Genomic DNA, 20,365 nt, shown 5'->3' on the forward strand with positions numbered 1-20,365 from the left:
GTGGTGTTCAAGAAAATTATGAAAATTATACACCATTGATGCTATGGAAACCGAATTAAACAGTTCCTTGTATTATAAGTAGAAAACCCATGTTCTAAAGGTAATTTGATGCTCTGAAACTTGTAGACAAGCGTCAGATGTTGGAGACATGTCTAAAGACAGTGCATATGCAGCTAGTCCCCAAAACCAACAAATGAAATAAGAAACAAAGGAATGTAAACTGAAAAAAATGTGTTACTTGTGCTTCCAATCAACTTCTATGGCTGAGATTTTATGGACAATATTGGTTTCTTCAAGGAAGAGAAAGGGTACTAAGTGATCCCCTTGGCTTTATCCTAGGGCTTGAAATACCCTCCTCGCCCGTTCAATGGAGGCATTCGGTGCCTGCAAGAGTCTTTGAATTTCTGCGACTGATTGTTTCCAAAAAGATAGAGAGCAAATATTAGCCATTAACAACCTCTAAAAACTATGCATTTAATGCAAGTATTTCTTTTTTTTTAAACTACAATTTCATTGTGTATCAAGAACATAAATTTTGACAGGAGTCCTATGGTGGTCATATTAACGGAAAATATATACAATATATGATAAACTTGTAAGCTCCAGAATGTTGGAGAAAAATGAGTGTGTAGTTTTGAATATGGGCCAAGTAATTTTGGAATAGGAAAAAATAGTCTGGAAACAAGTTAGCGGTCAGGAGAGCTTTCGAAACCTGATTAAAAAGTCTGTTGTATGATGGGGTCAATGACAATTACATTGGGAAACTTACTCCATTTAACTAAAACACTTTCAATGACTAACCCAGAGTACAATGTGCTGCCACCAATTACAAAATGTTAGTGTTTGGACTAAAAACACATGTAACATGCGAAACTCCACAGAGGTTTCTAGCTTATACACTGCATTGTTGTGCCAAGTTGCTAATCTAGATGAATATGCACCACAGCACCGCAAATAAAATATTCGAAAAGGTCGGGTGACATTTTGTTACAGGACAAAAAAATAAAAAGTTTGGCTTACAATTTGCTGCAGTAACAGATGTCATGTTGTATATTCTTACTCGATTCACCCCAAGCATTTTTCTGCCCACAAGATTCTGAAAACAACAAATGAGATGACTCATCTTTATCTAGAAGATGTTCATTTTTCAAGATAGTTAACTGAAGATGATAATAAAGAAAGATAAATTTTTCAATACAATATTTCTAACTATACGCTATGAAGCATGGCTCTTCTTTAACATTATGTATGTATGCATTTAAGTGTTAAAGCATCATATCAAAAATCCAATCAGTAACAAGCAATATGATAACATAAAAAAATATTAGGAAATAAAATTAGAAAAGAATTGAGAAAAAGAAAGGGTTAACAATGAGAAGTAGAAAAACAATACAGAAAAACAAAAATTGGACTCGTTCTGTAGATGCAAATCAGCAGTTGTGTTGGCTTGAGTATCTAGTCTCAAATCTCTTTCTAGATCCTAAAACTAGGGCCTCCTTTGTTTCTATGTAACCCAACTTCCTTGGAACTCAAATTAGTTCATGTATTTGGTTCAACAATTTTTCAGTTGAATTAACTTCAAGTTCCTACTTCCAAGGTATTTATGGTTACATAAAACACAGGAACTTAGTTACCTAGGTAACACATGGTCACCACAACTCCACAAGTTACATATCTCAGTATTAAGCGACTCAATTTAACAAAATTAGCAAAGTAACTTCAAGTTACACAGTCTCAAGGCAAACCAAAGCTTTTCATTTGCCATGGAACTAGAAGTTATAACTTAAAACCAAGGAAGTGCAAGTTACCTCAGCATTGCAAAGTTGACAAAACAAATAAGGCCTAGGTTTTCTATGCATCTATGCATAGCCAAATAATTAAACTGCAATTCGTTACAGGACCAGGTTTTAGTTCTTTACTGTTATTACGCTCTGGAGTCTGGAACGCTACCTGTCTTTCTCCAATTTCACAACTGCGTAATTGAGTGTACACTTCCCAGGGCACATCTACATTAAAATATAAATAAAAAATTTGTATGGAAAAACAAGACAAAATGGTTTGTAATGATTTTCTGTTACTTGGAATAATTATATGTAGAAAAAGATTACTACCCAGTGTCCTAAAAAGATCAATTGATGGGAGTCCTTGACCTAAAGCTTCTAACATGGAACGCCTTACGAAATTATGTACAATCCAAACAAGAAAAAAAAATATAAATAGAAAGTGAACTGTGCTTGCTTCAAGCAACTGTGAGGAAAAATGAGCCGACTTGTGTACTAATCATCAATTCTTGTGCTATTGCTATCATTTTCCCCTGATATCCAATTTTATCCACTGGAATAATTTAGAAGTTAAAAAGGACATACCAAGTGCACTTATCTTTCTTATAAATTTTTTGTAAACTAAACTATAGTCTGTATAATTTGGTTTTTACTAAGAGAAGTAAGATTTTAAGTGTAGGTATCCGTAGACACAAGGCTCAACCATATATCATTGGCCTTTGCAAAGTGCAGGGTGCTAAGATCGCCTAATAGAGTAAGCAATCATTTACCTTTATACAGTATAGGACTACAAAAGGTACTACTATGAGTGAATTTAAACAACCTCGTCATGGAACCATGTTATCACTTACCACAACAAATCATACAAAAAAATAAAGGATACATGTATAGGAGTTGACTGTTGTTTCCATTTTACGATTCTGATTTACTCGACTTTTTGATAGTCATGAGATGATATGGCTTAGAAGACTTCTTGTCCTACAACCTCTTTCAACTATAAATTAAATTTGGTTTCTATACGGTGCTCTTTTTAATGATTACCCAATAATAGGTAGGTAAGACACTAAATCAGTATATTCTCCGGTAGTGTTAGTTACAGAGGCTGTATATTATTGGTACATATAACTAATTAGCAGGAAGAGAACGAGCTTGACAAGATTACAGGATCTTCTTAGCCTCTAACTAGAAAGGCAGCATCTGTTAATATTAGATATTTTTCACGCGAGTACAGTAAGACACTGTGATTGTAAAATATTTTTGCGTTGTGTACTAAAAGCTTTTATTTAAAACTTCAGATCTTGTTGACAAACCTCTTCTACACATGTAGCTGCATTTTCAGTTCACTTAGACGCTTAAACAACTGTCATTCTTGAAACTAAAAATCATAACATCAAATGGGAAAAAGACAGAATATTACCATTTGATAATAATTTTATTGTCAACTCTAAGTGGTAACAAATTGAAGCTGAACTATAGAAGTACATTGTCAACTTAATTTAGTGAAAAGAGGAACCTTAAGTCTCCGCTGCGTGATAACTGATAAGCATCTAGTAGATCTCTCTGATACACTTAGACCTATGCTTACACCAAGAAGCCAATTATCCAAGAAATCTGAAAATACGTAGATAATAATGCAGAAGTTAGAAGCAAAGAATACTCTTACAATAACCAATGAGCAGAATTAGCTAAAACAAAAAGAAGCCAATGAGCCATAACTTAAAGATGACATTTATGGGAAGTAGTTTTTATAGATCACAGCAGAAGTTGTAAATGGACATAGAAAGTTATGTAGATCACGGATGCGTACTACTTCAGCGACAATTCCACTACTCCACGTGAGGTCCCTTGTCTAGAAGCATTAAATCCCACAATATTCAGTGACGCCCTGCTGACATCTATGAGCAGTAGATCTTATTGATTACAGCAGAAGTTATAAATGGACTTAGAAATTTATGCAGATATCACAGATGCGTACTACTTTAGAGAAATTTCCACTTCCCTAAGTGAGGTCCCTTGTCTAGAAGCAATCCCACAGTATTGAGTGACGTCCCACAGATATGCCTGCTGCGAGTAGCTTTCTTTTCCCAAAAAAACTAGAAAAAATCACTTGAATATAAACATGAATAATAAACTTTCATAAAATGCTGACTTTCTCAATTTCTTTTACAAGAGCTATCAGCTATCTCCTTCAAAAATACCAGCTGTGCCCTATCCGTCCGCATAAATATGTGTGTCTGACGCATAAAATTTCTGTCAGCTTTATGTGCATAAAGACTCGAGTAAAGTTTTTTGAACTCAGGGTCTCCCACATCTGATATATTCAGTGACTCCCTTGGTGTAGTTGTATAGTCATCACATATGTCAATAGAAGCATTTGGATCAGTAACGTTGGAATATAAATACCACATTATGAACTAAAGCAATAGAGCATACTCTATCACTCATTGGCAACATCATAACCTGTCTCTCTACTGTTGCAAAATAAGAACTTGAGATGCCAGCTAAATACCTCCCAAAGTGTATATCTCCTTGGATAATTACCAACTATCACTTTTTCAAGCACGGCCTCAGTACCAAAAAAATTCAAATCAGGCCGACACTGTTTTGGACTTTGCTCCAACTGATTGATCCGATTCTTTAGATGTTTTTAAGATCCCGAGACCTTGGCGTCTCACCAATGCATACTTCTCCACATCAACTACATCATGCTCAATCTCAAACAAAGGTTGAATCCCATTCAAATCACCCTTGAGTGGAGGAGGGTAAGCCGTAAGCGTGTGTGGATATTTGGAATTTCTGCTTGGCTTTCATTTCGGGTGATGCTGCCTTGTAATCCCGGTGGCTCAGCCTTCGTAAGATCATAACATATCATCTTAGATTTACAATTATAGGCCATAATACTTGTGAGATTATGATTTGAACATTCACTTCATCCACATAAGCAACTATAGAGTATTTGTTGAAAAGTTCATCAGGGCTTCTTTATAGTTGGCAGTAAAATTACCAATATATCACATATTGCAACAAGCAAGAGACTGAAACCTCCAAAACAGAGAAATTAGATTTTTCAGTGGCCCAATTATTGACCCAATTTAAATATACTCATCGAATATAGCATTTTCTCACCAGTGTTTTTAGTCACCAACCTCATGAAGACGCGGCTTTTGACACATTCCATGCATGAGGAGATTCTTCATACATTGGAATTTCAGGTGATTCAATTACCTCGTGAGAAGAAACTGCAGAAGAAAGACTCTTGACATGCATAATATCGTGAAGATCAGAAATCTTTTGCATATCACCGCAGCTAATATAACATTGAGCCATTGAACAATATGTCTTGATATGAGGATCTGTATTTTCTTTCATCATATGATCCAAAAGCTTCAGTGCTTCATCAGTATTACCTTGCTTGTGAAGACCATTTATTAAAGCAGAGTAGGTACTTTTAGAAGGCAAAATCCCTTCTTCTATCATTTTGTCTTTCATTTTTAGAGCTTCGCTAGTACAACCAGTCCGACAATATTCATGAATTAACGTATTATAAGAGATGACATTAGGAGCTACACCTTTTGATCGGAGTTTATGAAAAAGCCTGAGAGCTCGATCTAGGTTTCCAGATTTACAGAGGCCATTTATAAGAGAGTTGTAAGTAGCAATGTTTGGAAAAACACCCCTACTGAGCATCTCATCCCGTAATTTAAAAGCTTCACTAACATTACCAGAAGCTGAAAACCCATGGATTAGGGTACAGTAGGAAAACACGTCAAGAACAAAACCTCTCCGTGAAAAAGTAACTACTAATGTTTTTGTATCATCAACCTTTCCGAATTTGCACAAGGCTGCAAGAGCTACATTATACACAACATTGTTGGGTAGAGGAGAAAAGTCAGAACATTCATCTAAGGAACTTGCAATTCTGTGAACATCTAATTTCTTCGTGTGCGACTTGGGTAATATGCCGAAGAAGTCATGGGCTTTGACAAGATCGAAATCCATCATCTTCTGCAGCAACATATTTGCTTCGTCGGCCCTGTCAAGCCTATATAACCCGCTAACAAGTGCGCTACATATAATTAAATTAGGAGCCAAACCCTTTTTGGTCATCTCAAAGTATGTTTTAAATGCTTTATCAAGGTACCCAGCCTTGCACCACCCAGCGATGAGTGTGCCATAAGTTACAGTATTTGGGTTCAAACCCTTGCCATCCATCTCAACAAGTAAATCTGTTACTCTACTCAACTTCTTTTCCTTAAAAAGTCCACTTATAAGTGAATTAAAAATTTCTATAGAAGCAGGAATATCTTTCCTTTCCATAATATCCTTAACTCTAAACGCTTTTTCGACGTCCCCGGATTTACAATAACCATCAGCCAGAGTCCTGTACGTAATACCGTCAGGTGAATAGCCTGAATCCTGCATGTTTTGTAAAAGCTGCTCTGCTTCAACCATTTTCCCCATCTTACACAAACCATTAATCATTATATTGAAAGCATAGATACTCTCTTTACATCCTCTAGCTAGAATATGTTTCCACAGCTCTAAAGCTTTCTCAAAGTCCCCTGCCTTCAAAACTCCGTCAAGCAAGGTGCTGTATCCTACCATATCAGGTGCCACGCCTCTTTTTAGCATCAAAGACCAAAGGTGCAAAGCATCTTCAAGCGCACCATCTCGACACAGACCTTTTAAAAGAGTATTATAAGTAACAACAATTGGTTTTATGCCGTCAGAGAGCATCGTTTCACAAAGCTTGAAAGCCTCGTCTGTCTGACCTCCCCGGCAGTACCCATCCAGCAAGGTATTGTAGCTGTACGAATCTGGATTAAAGTTCCACTTAACCATACTCCTAAAAAATTCCTCAGCTGTGCTAATTTGACCAAGCTTACAATATCCATTGATCATCGAGTTGCAAATAAATAAATTCATCTTCAACCCGTATTTCAACATCTCATCTCTCATCCTAAGAGCATCATCCATTCTACCAACTCTACAAAACGCATCAATCAACACACCAAAGGCATGCTCATCCAAAACCATCCCCCCATCCTCCACCATCCCACACAACACCCTCTCCGCTTCTTCCACCCTCCCAGCTCTACAATACCCCTTAACAATTAACGTACACGTAACCACATTCTTCCCAATCCCCCTCTCACTCATCATCCTCACAACCCCTTCCGCCCCTTCCACATCCCCACTCTCCACAAACCCATTAATCAACCCATGAAACGTCCTCACATTCATCTCAACCCCCGCCTCCTCCATCTCCCTCACAAACTCCACCCCCCTACCAACCCTCCCACCCTTACAATACGCATTCACCATAATCGTACACATATACACATCCGGCACAACCCCCACTCTCCTCATCTGATCAAACACACAAAAAACCGTCCCGTACTCCCCCTCCCTAACCAACTTCCCTAACAAACCATTACACCCCCTCAAACTCGGAACACGCCCCCACTTACCCATATTATCAAACACATAGAGTGCATCCCTCAAAAAACCCCTCTCCACATAAACCCTCATTACCATATCAAACACTTCCCCCGAAAACCCGAATTCTCGATAAACCCCAACCAACTCCCTCCAAATCCCAAAAATCAACCTCTCCCCACCCCCAAAAACCCTAACTAACTCCTCCAAATACCCTCTACTCTCATCATACATTCGCGCTCTCGACAAAATATGTACAATTCTACAATAACACCCAACCCCAGGCCTATAATTCTTCCGTTTAACCGCCAATTCGAAGAACGTCAAACACGCATCCGGGTCGAATTTAATCTCCCGTAAAACCTCGTCCACGAGCCGATCCGAGAACTCGAAAGAGAGTCTCTGCACGGCATTGTAGCGGTGGAGAATTAATAATCGAGAAATGCGGGTAAATATTTCAGATGGGGTTAGTTTATATTCATCTCTTGGTTTCCAATTGAGAAATGGAGTTGAGTGAAATGAAGATTGTTTGTTGAAGAGAGAGATGAGATGGGTCAATCTGGGCCGTTGATTTGAGAGATTCATTTGATGATGGGGTTTAAGTGGCGGTGGTGGTTATGGGTGGAGAGGTGGAGCTCCGGTGGGGTTTTGGGGTTTCATGGCGGTAAAATTGAAAATTGGGGGTTTTGAAAGAGAAGCCGAAAATTGTGAAGTTTGTTTATATACCTATGCGACGGGAAAAAAACGCTCAAATGTCTCTTTTTTGAGTTAAATAACTTTTAATCTAATTTTTTAATCATTAGCCCTAAATATCACTTGAAAATGAGGTTTCGGTTGAAATTTTTTAAAATAGACGAAAACGCATTTTCGTGTTAAGTTTTTCTATAACAAAACGCATCTTGAAGTCATTTTTTTAAAACAATCAGTAAACTTTTTTTAAAAAAAAAAAATAAATAAAAACGCACTTTCGTTTTATGTTTTTGTTTAAAAACGTGGTTCTCCAACTATATTTTTGATGAAAACGCAATTTCAGAAATTGTTTTGTTCAAAAATGCAGTCCCATCTTTAGTTTATGGATATAAAAACGGGGTTTAAAACTTAGTTTTCCGTAAAAACGCAATTTTTACTTGAGTTTTTCTCAGGATGCAGAAAAAAAACGCAAATCCAAAATGAGTTAATATGAAAAATTAATCTTGAGGTTGCGTTTTGCCCCTAAACATGAATTGAAATTGCGTTTTCAATTAAAAAAAATTGAAAACGGAACACGCAACTCCGTTTTTCGTTAAAAATAAAAACTTCAACTGAAACTCCGTTTTGGAGTAAAATTTGGGGTCATTTTTTCCGAAAGTGACATTGAGGGTCATTTCACCCCCAAATAGTGACATTTAGAGTTAACACCCCGCTAACATATCACGGACCTTGATTAATATTTATATATTTTTATTTTGTATAATTTTATTAAAATTTCATTATTTATAATTTCAAGTTATATTCAAATAATATAAATTAAAATTTGATTATTTTAATATATATATCATTATATATTTATATATTTATATTTACTATAGATATAAATAATAATTTAAACACATATATATATTTACATATTCGTGAATAATAATAATATTTATATAATTTATTGTATAATTCATGAAATAAGGCATAATTTTATTAAAATTTAATTATTTATAATTTCAAGTTATATTTAAATATTATATATTAAAATTTGATTATTTTAATATATATATATCATTACATATTTATGTATTTATATTTACTATAATTACAAATAACACTTTAAACATATATATATATATATTTACATATTCGTGAATAATAATACTATTTATATAATTTATTGTATAATTCATGAAATAAGGCATAGCAAGGCACTGTTTATATTTGGATAAATATTTATAAAATGTTGTATTCTAAAAAAATGTTCATTTTTTCCGAACTTAGAAATTTTAAATGAAGTAATATTTTCATGAAATATTCATACAAACTATTACGTTTTTGCAATTTTTAGTTGCTAACATAGTCTTCATAATTTCTAATAAAACTGAATTCGGTTTAAATCGGGGAAAAAAAACATGGCCCGATCCGATCCAACCCGGAAAAAAATCTAGCGATGCTCGCTGCGAGGGCGTAAACGGACTCTGACATTTCTCGGAAAGCCTGACTCAGTCAATGTCAAAATCTGAAAAACCCAGATTTTTTAAGAACCGGTCAAAATCTGGTGTGAGGGGTCCTTTTGTGCATCTTTAGTCATATCTTTCCCTTTATGTGTTGTGTAAAGTTCGATTAACAAATATTTAAATTTTGTGAAGTTACCAATTTAATTACAAATATTATCAGTTTTCGTAGTTCTCGTTTTAAAAAATTCTCATTTAAGGAAAAGCCATGAAACATAATACACAATATGTTTCATATTTCTTATGTATAGCTCCTTGAAATATCACCTATGCATATACTTGTCACGTGATTCATTCTGAACAACTATGCATGCACATGCAGTGATAGTAAAGAATGCCACTTGAATCTCATTTCCTACATGTACATATTTTGTTATTGAACAAAATCCACGACAAGTTCGTTACCACCATCAATAATGTGACCCAATAACTTGAGGCTTTGGACCAGGCAACAGTGTAATTATCAGCATATTGGGTTCCTAATTAGTCTTCATATAACCAACATTGACAAATTATACGTTAAACATGCATATAAGTAAGTGTAATATAACTATGAGTTATCGGGGTCAACATTTACAAAATTTTGATAATATTAAATTTTTAAAGTAAATCTTTCATTTTAGTGGGGTCAAAATATTAGAATTACATGTAAATTTTGACCGATATACGACTAATATAATTAAAATTTATACATGATTTCAAGTTGAGCGGGGTCAACTGACAGGCTGGCTATGACATATAAGCATTTATTTCTCCAATTTTTTAATTGGATTAGAGCACATCACAGTCTCCCTGTGTGTCAATTTATCTCCTATGACTTGAATACTTTTCATAACAAATTTGTGCAATTCTTTAAACATATGTACTATAGGCAAATCCTTGAATTTCTTAATGTTGTTATTAAACACTTCACGAAACATATCATTGTGAATAAATATCCCGAAGGTACATCCCGACCATTGATTCTTTGACTTTGTCACGAGACACTCATGACATTTAGATGCTACATGTGAAATAAATAAGGCATGTATGATAAATAAGATCTGAATATTAAACAAATATATATAACAGTACACAAGAATATTATACCTCATTCATATTGTTCATATGCAGATTAAACTCTTAACTAGTACTTGATTTTGCAATTTTTCAGAGAAATTATCTCAATGCAACTCCTTTGAATTTCTTATGCATGTTTTGATATGTACGAATAACACGAAATATGTCTTATGTATATGGTACAATCTCTTTTAAAATATTGATCAATTCCTACATAACAACAAAGACACCTAGTAAATACGATGAGTTATAAAAATCAAATTACAGGTAAGAAGTTAAGAAATTCCAACATTTTGTCTATCGAAGATTAAAGGCCGCTCTTCATCATTCTGGATCTTCAAATCTTTGGTCAATGTCTCTAAAATTACCTTTTAGGACTCAGTTATTTTCAGATTCTACAGTAGCCTAAGCAACGCTATTAACTGTCCATTGATTGGATGTTTGAGGTGGCATCCATCTAGCCCAACCAAGTATCTACAAAATCGAACAAATGCATTTTTCGATGGCCGCGGACAGATATACATCCTCATAACCCTTCCACCCTTTTCACCTGACTCGGGATCTTCACATGAAATCTTCAATGTGGTTTTAGGCAAACCCCTTTTTAATTCACATGCATAATCCTAAACTTGAGCATGTTGTGTTGTGTGAGTGTCATTTATCTTAAGAAGTGCAATTGTTTTAACTCTATAAATATCACATTTTGACACCTCACATTTTAAGTCATTAAAGATTTATTTATAAAAAAACAACAATGAGCCATCCAGGTTTCATTCAGCATACTTTGTATCTCAAATGGATTAATAACATTAAAATAACAGAAAATCACATAAACCAACAAACCACTTGTATAATAAAATAAACAAACACCATTAAGAAAAATAACAAGTAAATTCATACATAACCAAACAAAAAAATACATTTTCACAACCATTTTAACATCATTGCATCATATTAATTTGAATAACATACTACATTGCCAAAAGTACTATCATATTGACCATTAGTTAGCAGTTGTAATCAAATGACTACAAGATTGTATTTTTTTGTTTTTAAAAAAATTAAGAGGACAATCAACTGATTACATAAAATTGGTTCTCCAAAATCAGGAGCTTGGAGGCGTATCGGTCTTATTTTTATGAAGGCGCCAAAAATTGGGAAAAGGTTGAATTGATGGAATTACATTATTGTGAAATACAGTAAAAAGAAAATGAGGTTGCGCCACATTTTTTTATTTCATTGTTTTGTTGCCCGATTACTCCATCTTCTTTCTTATTGTTGATGCTGATTGGAAGTTGATATGGGAAATTATTTGAAGATCGTAACATGAGCTTTAAGGCTAGTTTGATATTAAAAGTCCATGTTGAAGGGTGACAAATTAATAGTTGTAAATAGAAAGTTGTATGTTTAAAATATGTGTAATATGATAACACATCTTATTTGATCAACAATTTGAAAGCCATAAGTGCATATAGTTAGACTGTAAAAGCAATTAATTCGTTACATAATAGTTTTTCTCCCTGAGTTTGAAGGTTGGAGGCAAAATGAAAACCATGACTACATATAGTTACATGTTGTAGTGGATGCAAAATTCGAGCAAAATAGAGTTTGTAAATCATCTGGATTTGATCTTTGTATTTGAAGTGGACTCATAGATTTCTTTTCAGTTTTGTTGGTGGAGACCGGAAGGTTAGTTGTGACATCATGTCTGGGTGGTAGCTGCTGCTTGATGCCTGTAATTTGCAGAAATTTGAAAAAGTGTATTGAGAAATAACCTTTTTGTAATATAGTAATAGGACAGTTGGGGTGTAATGGCATACCATGGCTGTTTGTTGCTGCATAAAAGCTTTTTCATCAGGTAGGTGTTGGTTTGGATCGATGAAGCCTGTGCAAATATTTGTAAAAGCAATTAATTCGTTACATAATAGTTTTTCTCCCTGAGTTTGAAGGTTGGAGGCAAAATGAAAACCATGACTACATATAGTTACACGTTGTAGTGGATGCAAAATTCGAGCAAAATATAGTTTGGAAATCATCTGGATTTGATCTTTGTATTTGAAGTGGACTCGTGGATTTCTTTTCAGTTTTGTTGGTGGAGACCGAAAGGTTAGTCGTGACATCATGTCTGGGTGGTAGCTGCTGCTTGATGCCTGTAATTTGCAGAAATTTGAAAAAGTGTATTGAGAGATAACCTCTTTGTAATATAGTAATAGGTTAGTTGGGGTGTAATGGCATACCATGGTTGTCTGTTGCTGCATAAAAGCTTTTTCATCAGGTAGGTGTTGGTTTGGATCGATGAAGCCTGTGCAAATATTTGTTGCCAAGTATGTTGTGGCCTTGTGCACTACATTGAATTCGTTGATGATAAGTTTGATGGTGTATTTTTTGTTAACCAATTTTTTCAAGTCTGAAGGGAACGACTTATCTTCTCCCATCTGAATAGAGAGAATGAAGTTAATGGTGTGTGAAATGATGCAGAAAAGGTTTGATTAAAGTTTGAGTGGGTTCCTGTTTCAGGAGGTGGACAGCTCTTTTTCCGAGGACAACTCTAACCTGCTGGTCATGGAGGATGATGTCAATGCAACCCGTGTCATCCGATGTCTTTACAGTTAGCTTGAACCTATATTTACTGAAGAGGCAATATAATATTTCAATTGGGTATGACATGAAGACAATATTAAATTTGGCGGAGACGTTTGTAAGCTGTAATATACCTCTTGTCGGGGCAAGGCATGATACGATTACAATGCATACAATACCACTTATCATCCCCAATTTCTAATTCTTGAAAACACTGTGTGCAAACCGTCTTGTACCACGTATCTGTCTCTTCCATGGAAGTGATAATGAGGTGTCCACAAATTTGTCTCTACAAGTACATATACAATCAGTTTCAATGAAGTAAAATGAGGACGTAGTTTATTTTTGTAGTACCATGATGTATTCCTTCCCCGGGCTCATAATTCTTGCAACATTCAGCATTTCCACATATGCATGCTTACCCATTGCATACGTTTCTTGTTAGAAAGGTGGTTGGGTCAACCTAATGAGATTTGGGCAATGTTAAAAGTGTTGCATACATTAGAGGTTTAGACCTAAGTAATAAATAAGTTTTTTTACTTACTTCTGACTTAACTACATGACACTGTAATGATTGTAGTTGATATAACACCGAGTTCCTCCTACACTTGATAGATCAACTTGATCTTGGAAGCGAAACACATTAATATACATACACATTGTTTGGAATGATCAATTGACAGAAGAAGTTAGAAATATGATACCATTCCACAATCCTACTCGACTACTTGTTATAGTCAGTATTGTTGGTTTTTCATGAACTTCTTTCATCTGTTCATCAAACATTTCAGCAAATGTATCACAGAAAGTGACATTGATTGAGGACCTACGCATAATTTTCGGTATATATGAGGAATAACTATTAAAATAACCTATCAATATGGATATGAACCGTAGAAGGAAAATGTAACCTTCCATCGATGAGTATTAGCTTAAAAAAATATACTCAGAAACTCCTTGTAAGCACTTTTACCTCCAATACAAACCTCGGAGTGCTTTTTTCCTTAATATCTCCCATCAACTGATCAAGTTTTAGTCTAAAAACCCTTGATATGATGTCGGGACAGTTAGGAGCAATGCAACTAGGCACATACTCCATCATCTTCCGTATTTTATCCCAAAGAGAATTACAGGTCATAGTCAGGAATATGTCTAGATGTCCGATGTAACCAGAGACGGAGGCACCGCCACCCCAAACTCCGGTATAATCATTAAATTAACATTAATATGTGTCAAAAAAAATTAAATATTTATATATTTAGTAGTAAACGAAAGTATTTCCAATTTTCGCCCCCTCAAAAATATATAAGTTTTTGAATTTAGTACTAATATTAATGATATTTACAATAGTTATGAATTTAGATACAGAAATTCAAGTATATATTGTACATTAAAATTGTTAAAAATATTATTTATTAATTTATTTAATATATAATAAATTAAAAAATATATTAATTATTCTGGAAAAAAATTCGCCACCCCGAACCCCGACTTCTGGCTCCGTCCCTGGATGTAACTGCATACGGGCAACGCGTTTTGGAATTTTTGTTGCATGTATCGCTTCGAATCAACGTAGCCAGCTGGCAGGATTATACCTTTATCGGTATTTAAAGTGTCCACATCACCTCTGCTAATAGATTTACAAATATTGTTGTATAATTCATTCCGTAAAGTTGTTTGGTGAGTACGAAACCACCATAGTCGTGTTTGTTCAATGGTAAAAATTGCATCTACCATATATTGTTGAAATAGTCTTCCACCGAGCTGAGGAGTCAACCCTACAATAAAAAATTCATAAATTATTTATGTTGAACATAAACAATTCAATATTTATTATTAAATCTAGTTTACCATCAGTCTCTCTAAATTGAAAAGCATATGAGTATTAATTCTTTAGAGACAAAAACCCCCTGGTTTGCAAGAACTATCAGCGATCTTTTGAAATTTTATCTTGGGGTGAAATCCATCTTCTCCACGTGGAAAGAGTAAAGGATACTGTAAAGCCATCAACCTGGGATGAACGTAAGAAACACGGACTAAACCTTTACTTTTTTCACTCACAACAATATCACGGTCGCCGCATGTTTCTTCAGTGTTGCCAACCATAATGGCAGCAACTTCATCAGTCCTAGAAATATGACACTCTCTTCCACTTTCAGATCTAATTACTTTCAGTGTAATCTGCTGATCAACAATTTCATCGCTTTCATACAGATCACGCTGCTGCCTAAATTCACCAACCAATTGATTTGTTTCATCTAACATTGTTATAAAACCTCGTATAACCTCTTTATCAACACTTTGTCGATCCTGAACACTAACCCACTGAAGACAATAATCAACTTCGTTAATGGTGTCATAAATGTAAAGTTGACAAAATTTGGGGGTTTCATTGTCATTCGGTATTAAAGATCCAAAAATATGGTGGTTTTGACCATTTAATCTGTATACATAAGGCGCCCTTCCATTGTTGATTGAATGATCTATGTTACCGCGATAGAAGTGAAGGCAAAAATTGCATTATAGAGTCGTATCAATCTATGAAAAGCAGGACCTTTTTTCTTGTCGTTATATAAATCCAGCAAATACAGAGGGGTGTGAGGGATTGGAGGCAATCTCACTGCACCTTTCATACAACAAAGAGAAAAAGTAGGACATCGTTTAGTCACGTTTTTATTAACCATTTCCTCCTTCCACATCCGAGCATGGCATTTCAAACATATAACGGTAGGAGCACCCAAAGAAGCATACACCTCGAGAATGACACGTCGTCGTACACATTTGTTCTGTGTCAAATGAGATTCTGAATTCATCTCATTAATACTATCTTCATCATCACTCTCATGAGACCCACTAAGATAATTTGCATCATTTGCATTTTTATATTTTAGTGTCACCAAATATAATATGTGAAATTTTGTAGGAGTGCCATCTATGTATTTCTTACCACTTAATTCGCAACCACTTGCTTCATATTCTGATCCATCAGAATCATCATACCACACTGAAGGAGTAACAACATTTGGACCTGCAAGAAAACAGAAAATGGTTATTCACAATTAGGTAACGCATAACCAACAGGAAATGTTACAGAGATAACACCTTCATTAAAGTCATTACTTTCTTCCTCATCATCAGTAACAATATCATCTGCGAATAATTCTCTACCAAACCCAAGAAAATTTTCCTTCCCTTTTCGGTTCAAACGTTCACGTTCATTTAAGGCAACATCATTTTCTGTACTACTAATGGTTGATCGCGGAGAAGCATTTCATATTATGTTGCTTACATATGTTTCATAATTAAAACAACAATTCTTCAGTTCTTCCTGTTACCATAATGATAGAAAGAGAAAAGCTTAACAATTTTCTATGTAATACTTACCTCTGACTATTTTGTTAGGAAATGAAGCGCTACCTAAATTTGTTACATCTGATAAAGGAGTTATGTTGTGACTACCGTCAGGAGGATTCATGTAATTTCCTCTGCTATTTGATCGGGGAGTAACAACTGGACTACTACATTCTACCAACCAAATATTAAACGAATTATTGCATCATAAACATAAAATAGGAGTTGCTTTATAAGAAAAACACAGGGTAAAATAAAAAAGAAACAGTACTTGCAGCTGTTTTGTTAAAATTGTTTGACCTAGGTAAGTCACAAACTTTCGTCCTCTTTCCCAACATCCTAACAATATTTGGCGTGGATTCCGTCAATATACCTGCATTACAGACACAACAGTGGGTAGTCACATCTATATAACATCTATATACCTTCTTCGAAATAAATGGTAGGATTATTCACAAACAATTCACAACAGAAGCCTAACTATGGTCGGGGTTTAAATTTTGTAAGAATTAGATTATCTACTTGTAGGTGTTTTATTTTGGCTCCCAATACTAACTATTGTTGGGGTGAACAGAGGTGATCGGTTGGTTTTTGGGGACGGAGTATGAATGTTGGCCATTGATCTTGTTAACACACCAGCAGAATAAACACAAATAGAAGGCGTTAGTTACATTCACATATACGAAGAGATAGTACTCAATAACAACTAACTTACCTGTTCTCGTGCTCCTTATCGAGGAAGAAGATAAACCACTATGATCGGCGACAGTACGGTCAACAACCACATTCTCTTTGTTTCCATTCCACACATTCGTTCTTCTGTAATTCCGACCATAATCTGCATTCAAATCTTCCAGGCTAAATAACTTGTCAGCTTCTTTACCACCCAATCCTTGTACAATTAATCAACCTCTAATTAAATCATCAACCGGATATTCTATACACAATATATATTGTAAATGAATATGCAGTAGGTAAGGTGCTAGGTCCATATTTGGGATTATCCTAAATAAAGTAATTTGAATTTCAGATTAAAGAGTGAGTAGGGAAAAACCTTGACTTCCAACAGAATCTTAAGAAACTTTCAACAAAAGCTTTCTTCTTCTGTAATATATATGTAATTATGTATCAACAAAAACAAAGCAGTGGCGACATCAGTATTTTTAACAACTTGGAGGGTACAATGCTGGGAAAGGGGTGGAGTTACTATTCAAAAGAGGCGGTAGAAACTATAGATAACCTTAAAAATGAGTATACATTCTAATAAATTCTTGGGGAGAGCGAGAGTCGAACTCAGGATCTGAGATGACAAATAATAAAATTTTAATCATTTGAGTTATCCAATAGTGCTCAAATATACAAATCCACACAATATATACACATAACATATTTAATAGGCAAAATAAAACCCACAAATATTATATTATTATCAACACAGTATACATACATATAAGGAGAATAAGAGTTACCTAAATATTTTGGACACTCGTACAGTTTAAAGACATCTCGATCTTCTTTGTGCCTCATTTCCCCCATACTTTGCTTAATTTAACTTTTGGAAAAATCAAACATTTGTTAATGACAACTCACAGAATGCAATCGGTGTTTAAATAATTAACAACAGTGATGCGTCTGTCTATGATTAAATGTTGATCATTGTTATGTGAACAATTATAATTGAAGCCACTTTCATGCAATTAAGATTATTTAATTGGATTTGCAAACTATTTGTAGTGTTATTGTTCACGTATTGGTGTATTGTTATGACACATTCGTGCACAGAGAACCATAACGTGATTAAATTGAAACTTAGCCTAATTAATTTAAAAAATGATGAAAGGGGATAAAATTTGTTTGTACCAAGATGCTCATATGAATAAATCTATAATTGTAGGCTTTATTTTTTTTTAATTTTTTTTGAGAATAAATTACTTGCTTTCATTAAACAGAATCAAAATTTAGGGCATCAACCATAAACTCAGGAGCAGTATCGGTCCACTCATGTGTATCTGACAAGAAATGGGTCGCTCTAGCTAACACGTGAGCTACGCCATTCGCAGATCTATGAACAAACTGCACTAGCACATCACAAAAGTGCTTAAACATGTCTACACAATCACTAACAATAGTGTGGAAATAGCTTCTCCCATTGCTACCTTGACACGCTATTACCAAATCCCTTGCGTCCGATTCAAAAATACATTTCCTGAATCCTTTCTCTAGTACCCAAGATAGAGCTTCTTTTAAGCTCAACGCTTCAGCTTCTTTCGGCTGGCATTCAACAATAAGCCTTCGTCCTTTCGCTCGCAAAAAACGCCCATACTCATCACTAATCATGTTAGGGGGAACACACACAAGTATAGAACCAAATAAACAATACAAAACACACACTCAATATATGACGCGGAAAAACCCACATTCCAACTTGTATTATTAATCAAAACAATTATCAATAATACAATCAATCTCACCAAGCGGTATTCACTCAAGCGATACTTAAGTCAAACAATACTCAAGCATACATCAAAACAATATCATTACTATGTATATATAGTCATCACAAACTTAGCCAACAAGACATACCTAATCTGATTACAATAAGAATTGTCTACCTGTACAATTATTACTCATTCCCATTATAATAATAATTGTCAACACATACAATTATTACCCAACTCAATTATGTTTTCTATCACCAAGACCATACTACCTATTGGGTTTAACCCCAACAAATCACACTGCCTACTCCAACATGTTTAGTTTCTGCAAAGATAGCCGCATCAATGTTTATTTTTACATACCCTGATGGTGGTGGACTCCATTTCCTCGAGTTCGGCTGCACTACTGGGTTGTTTTTCATTTTTCCTGAATCACCCTTCTCCAGTCATGTAGCAGATTCATGGCCTCTGCTTGGACTCCAAACAAAGACATATAAATCTTCTCCCACACCCACTTGTTCTTGCGGTTCCAAAGGCTCTAACAAAGCATCACTATCTGTACAATCATTTCCCAAGCACATCTGGAGAAGATTCTTGTCAGAGCATCAAAAGCTGTATCATTCTGTCTCACTTGAATAGTAGTCTGCAATCCTGTAGCTGCCCAGACCGACTTTGCAAACGGGCAATTAAATAGTACATGGGTTGCAGTTTCTTTAGTTTCCAAACACCATTTACAACGTACATCAATCTGCACTTGTTTCTCAGTCTAAGTTATCGCTGTCGGTAGGCATGCACGTCATATTCTCCATAGAAAGTTAGTCACCTTACCTGGTATTTTTAGTGTCCATACTTTCTTCCAAAACTCCTTATGTGGCATGACTTGTTCTCCCTGCAGTAAACGATAACAACTTCTAACCGTGAAAATGCCTTCTGTACCAAAACCATGTATCATTTCTGTCTCTTACATGTAATGGTATTTTAAGAATGAGGTCTACATCTCTTGTATTAAAAAGATCACGGAGAATTACACTATCCCAACGTCTTGTATCCTCTTCCATCAGATTGTAAGCAGTAATATCTTCCAGCTCCCGAGGCATACTTGATGTTAAATACCCATTTTCCACACATGGTAGCCAGGGTACTTTCCAAACGAATGTATCGTGGCCATTACCAATTCGCTTCCTACAACCCTGTCGTATGATCTCCTGTAAAGCTAATATGCTTCTCCACATGAAACTTGGATTGGCACCAAGCTTAGCATCTTAAAAATCACAATTGGGAAAATAGCGAGCCTTCATAATATCTGCAACAAGCTGGTTCTCCTTGTTCAACAAACGCCAGCCTTGTTTTGCAAGAATTGAGATATTAAATATTTTTAGATCTATCAACCCCAAGCCTCCCGCTTCTTTTATTACACACAACCTCTCCCATGAGAACCAGTGAACTCCCTTTCCATTCCCACCATTCTCCCACCAAAACTTGTTCATTTGTCTATGAATACCCTCACATATCTCATTAGGCA

General features: G+C 35.1%; 1 protein-coding gene and 1 long non-coding RNA gene across 7 annotated transcripts; both read right to left on the minus strand.

Annotated features, from left to right (window-relative positions):
* Window positions 1-39: 39 nt before the first annotated feature.
* On the minus strand, window positions 40-3,931 carry LOC141721717 (uncharacterized). 4 transcript variants are annotated; one of them, XR_012574831.1, is made up of 5 exons: window positions 3,589-3,931; window positions 3,295-3,392; window positions 1,951-2,006; window positions 1,021-1,096; window positions 40-410 (listed from the first exon to the last, which is right to left on the minus strand). It is a non-coding gene; the product is annotated as an uncharacterized LOC141721717 (long non-coding RNA). The 4 variants fall into 4 exon arrangements; XR_012574829.1 differs by lacking the exon at window positions 1,951-2,006; XR_012574830.1 differs by having other exon boundaries at window positions 3,295-3,931.
* A 264-nt stretch (window positions 3,932-4,195) lies between these two features.
* LOC141721716 (uncharacterized) lies at window positions 4,196-7,933 on the minus strand. Of its 3 annotated transcripts, none has more exons than XM_074524779.1 (2): window positions 4,928-7,933; window positions 4,196-4,629 (listed from the first exon to the last, which is right to left on the minus strand). In XM_074524779.1, exon 1 carries the CDS (start codon window positions 7,803-7,805, stop codon window positions 4,929-4,931), a length of 2,877 nt encoding a protein of 958 aa, XP_074380880.1. In that variant the 5' UTR covers window positions 7,806-7,933; the 3' UTR covers window positions 4,196-4,629; window position 4,928. The 3 variants fall into 3 exon arrangements, with proteins under 3 accessions (XP_074380880.1, XP_074380879.1, XP_074380878.1); XM_074524778.1 differs by having other exon boundaries at window positions 4,908-7,933; XM_074524777.1 differs by having other exon boundaries at window positions 4,196-4,816; window positions 4,908-7,933.
* Between the last annotated feature and the right edge of the window lie 12,432 nt (window positions 7,934-20,365).

The sequence above is a fragment of the Apium graveolens genome, chromosome 4, assembly GCF_009905375.1.
Source record: "Apium graveolens cultivar Ventura chromosome 4, ASM990537v1, whole genome shotgun sequence".
Lineage (NCBI taxonomy): Eukaryota > Viridiplantae > Streptophyta > Magnoliopsida > Apiales > Apiaceae > Apium > Apium graveolens.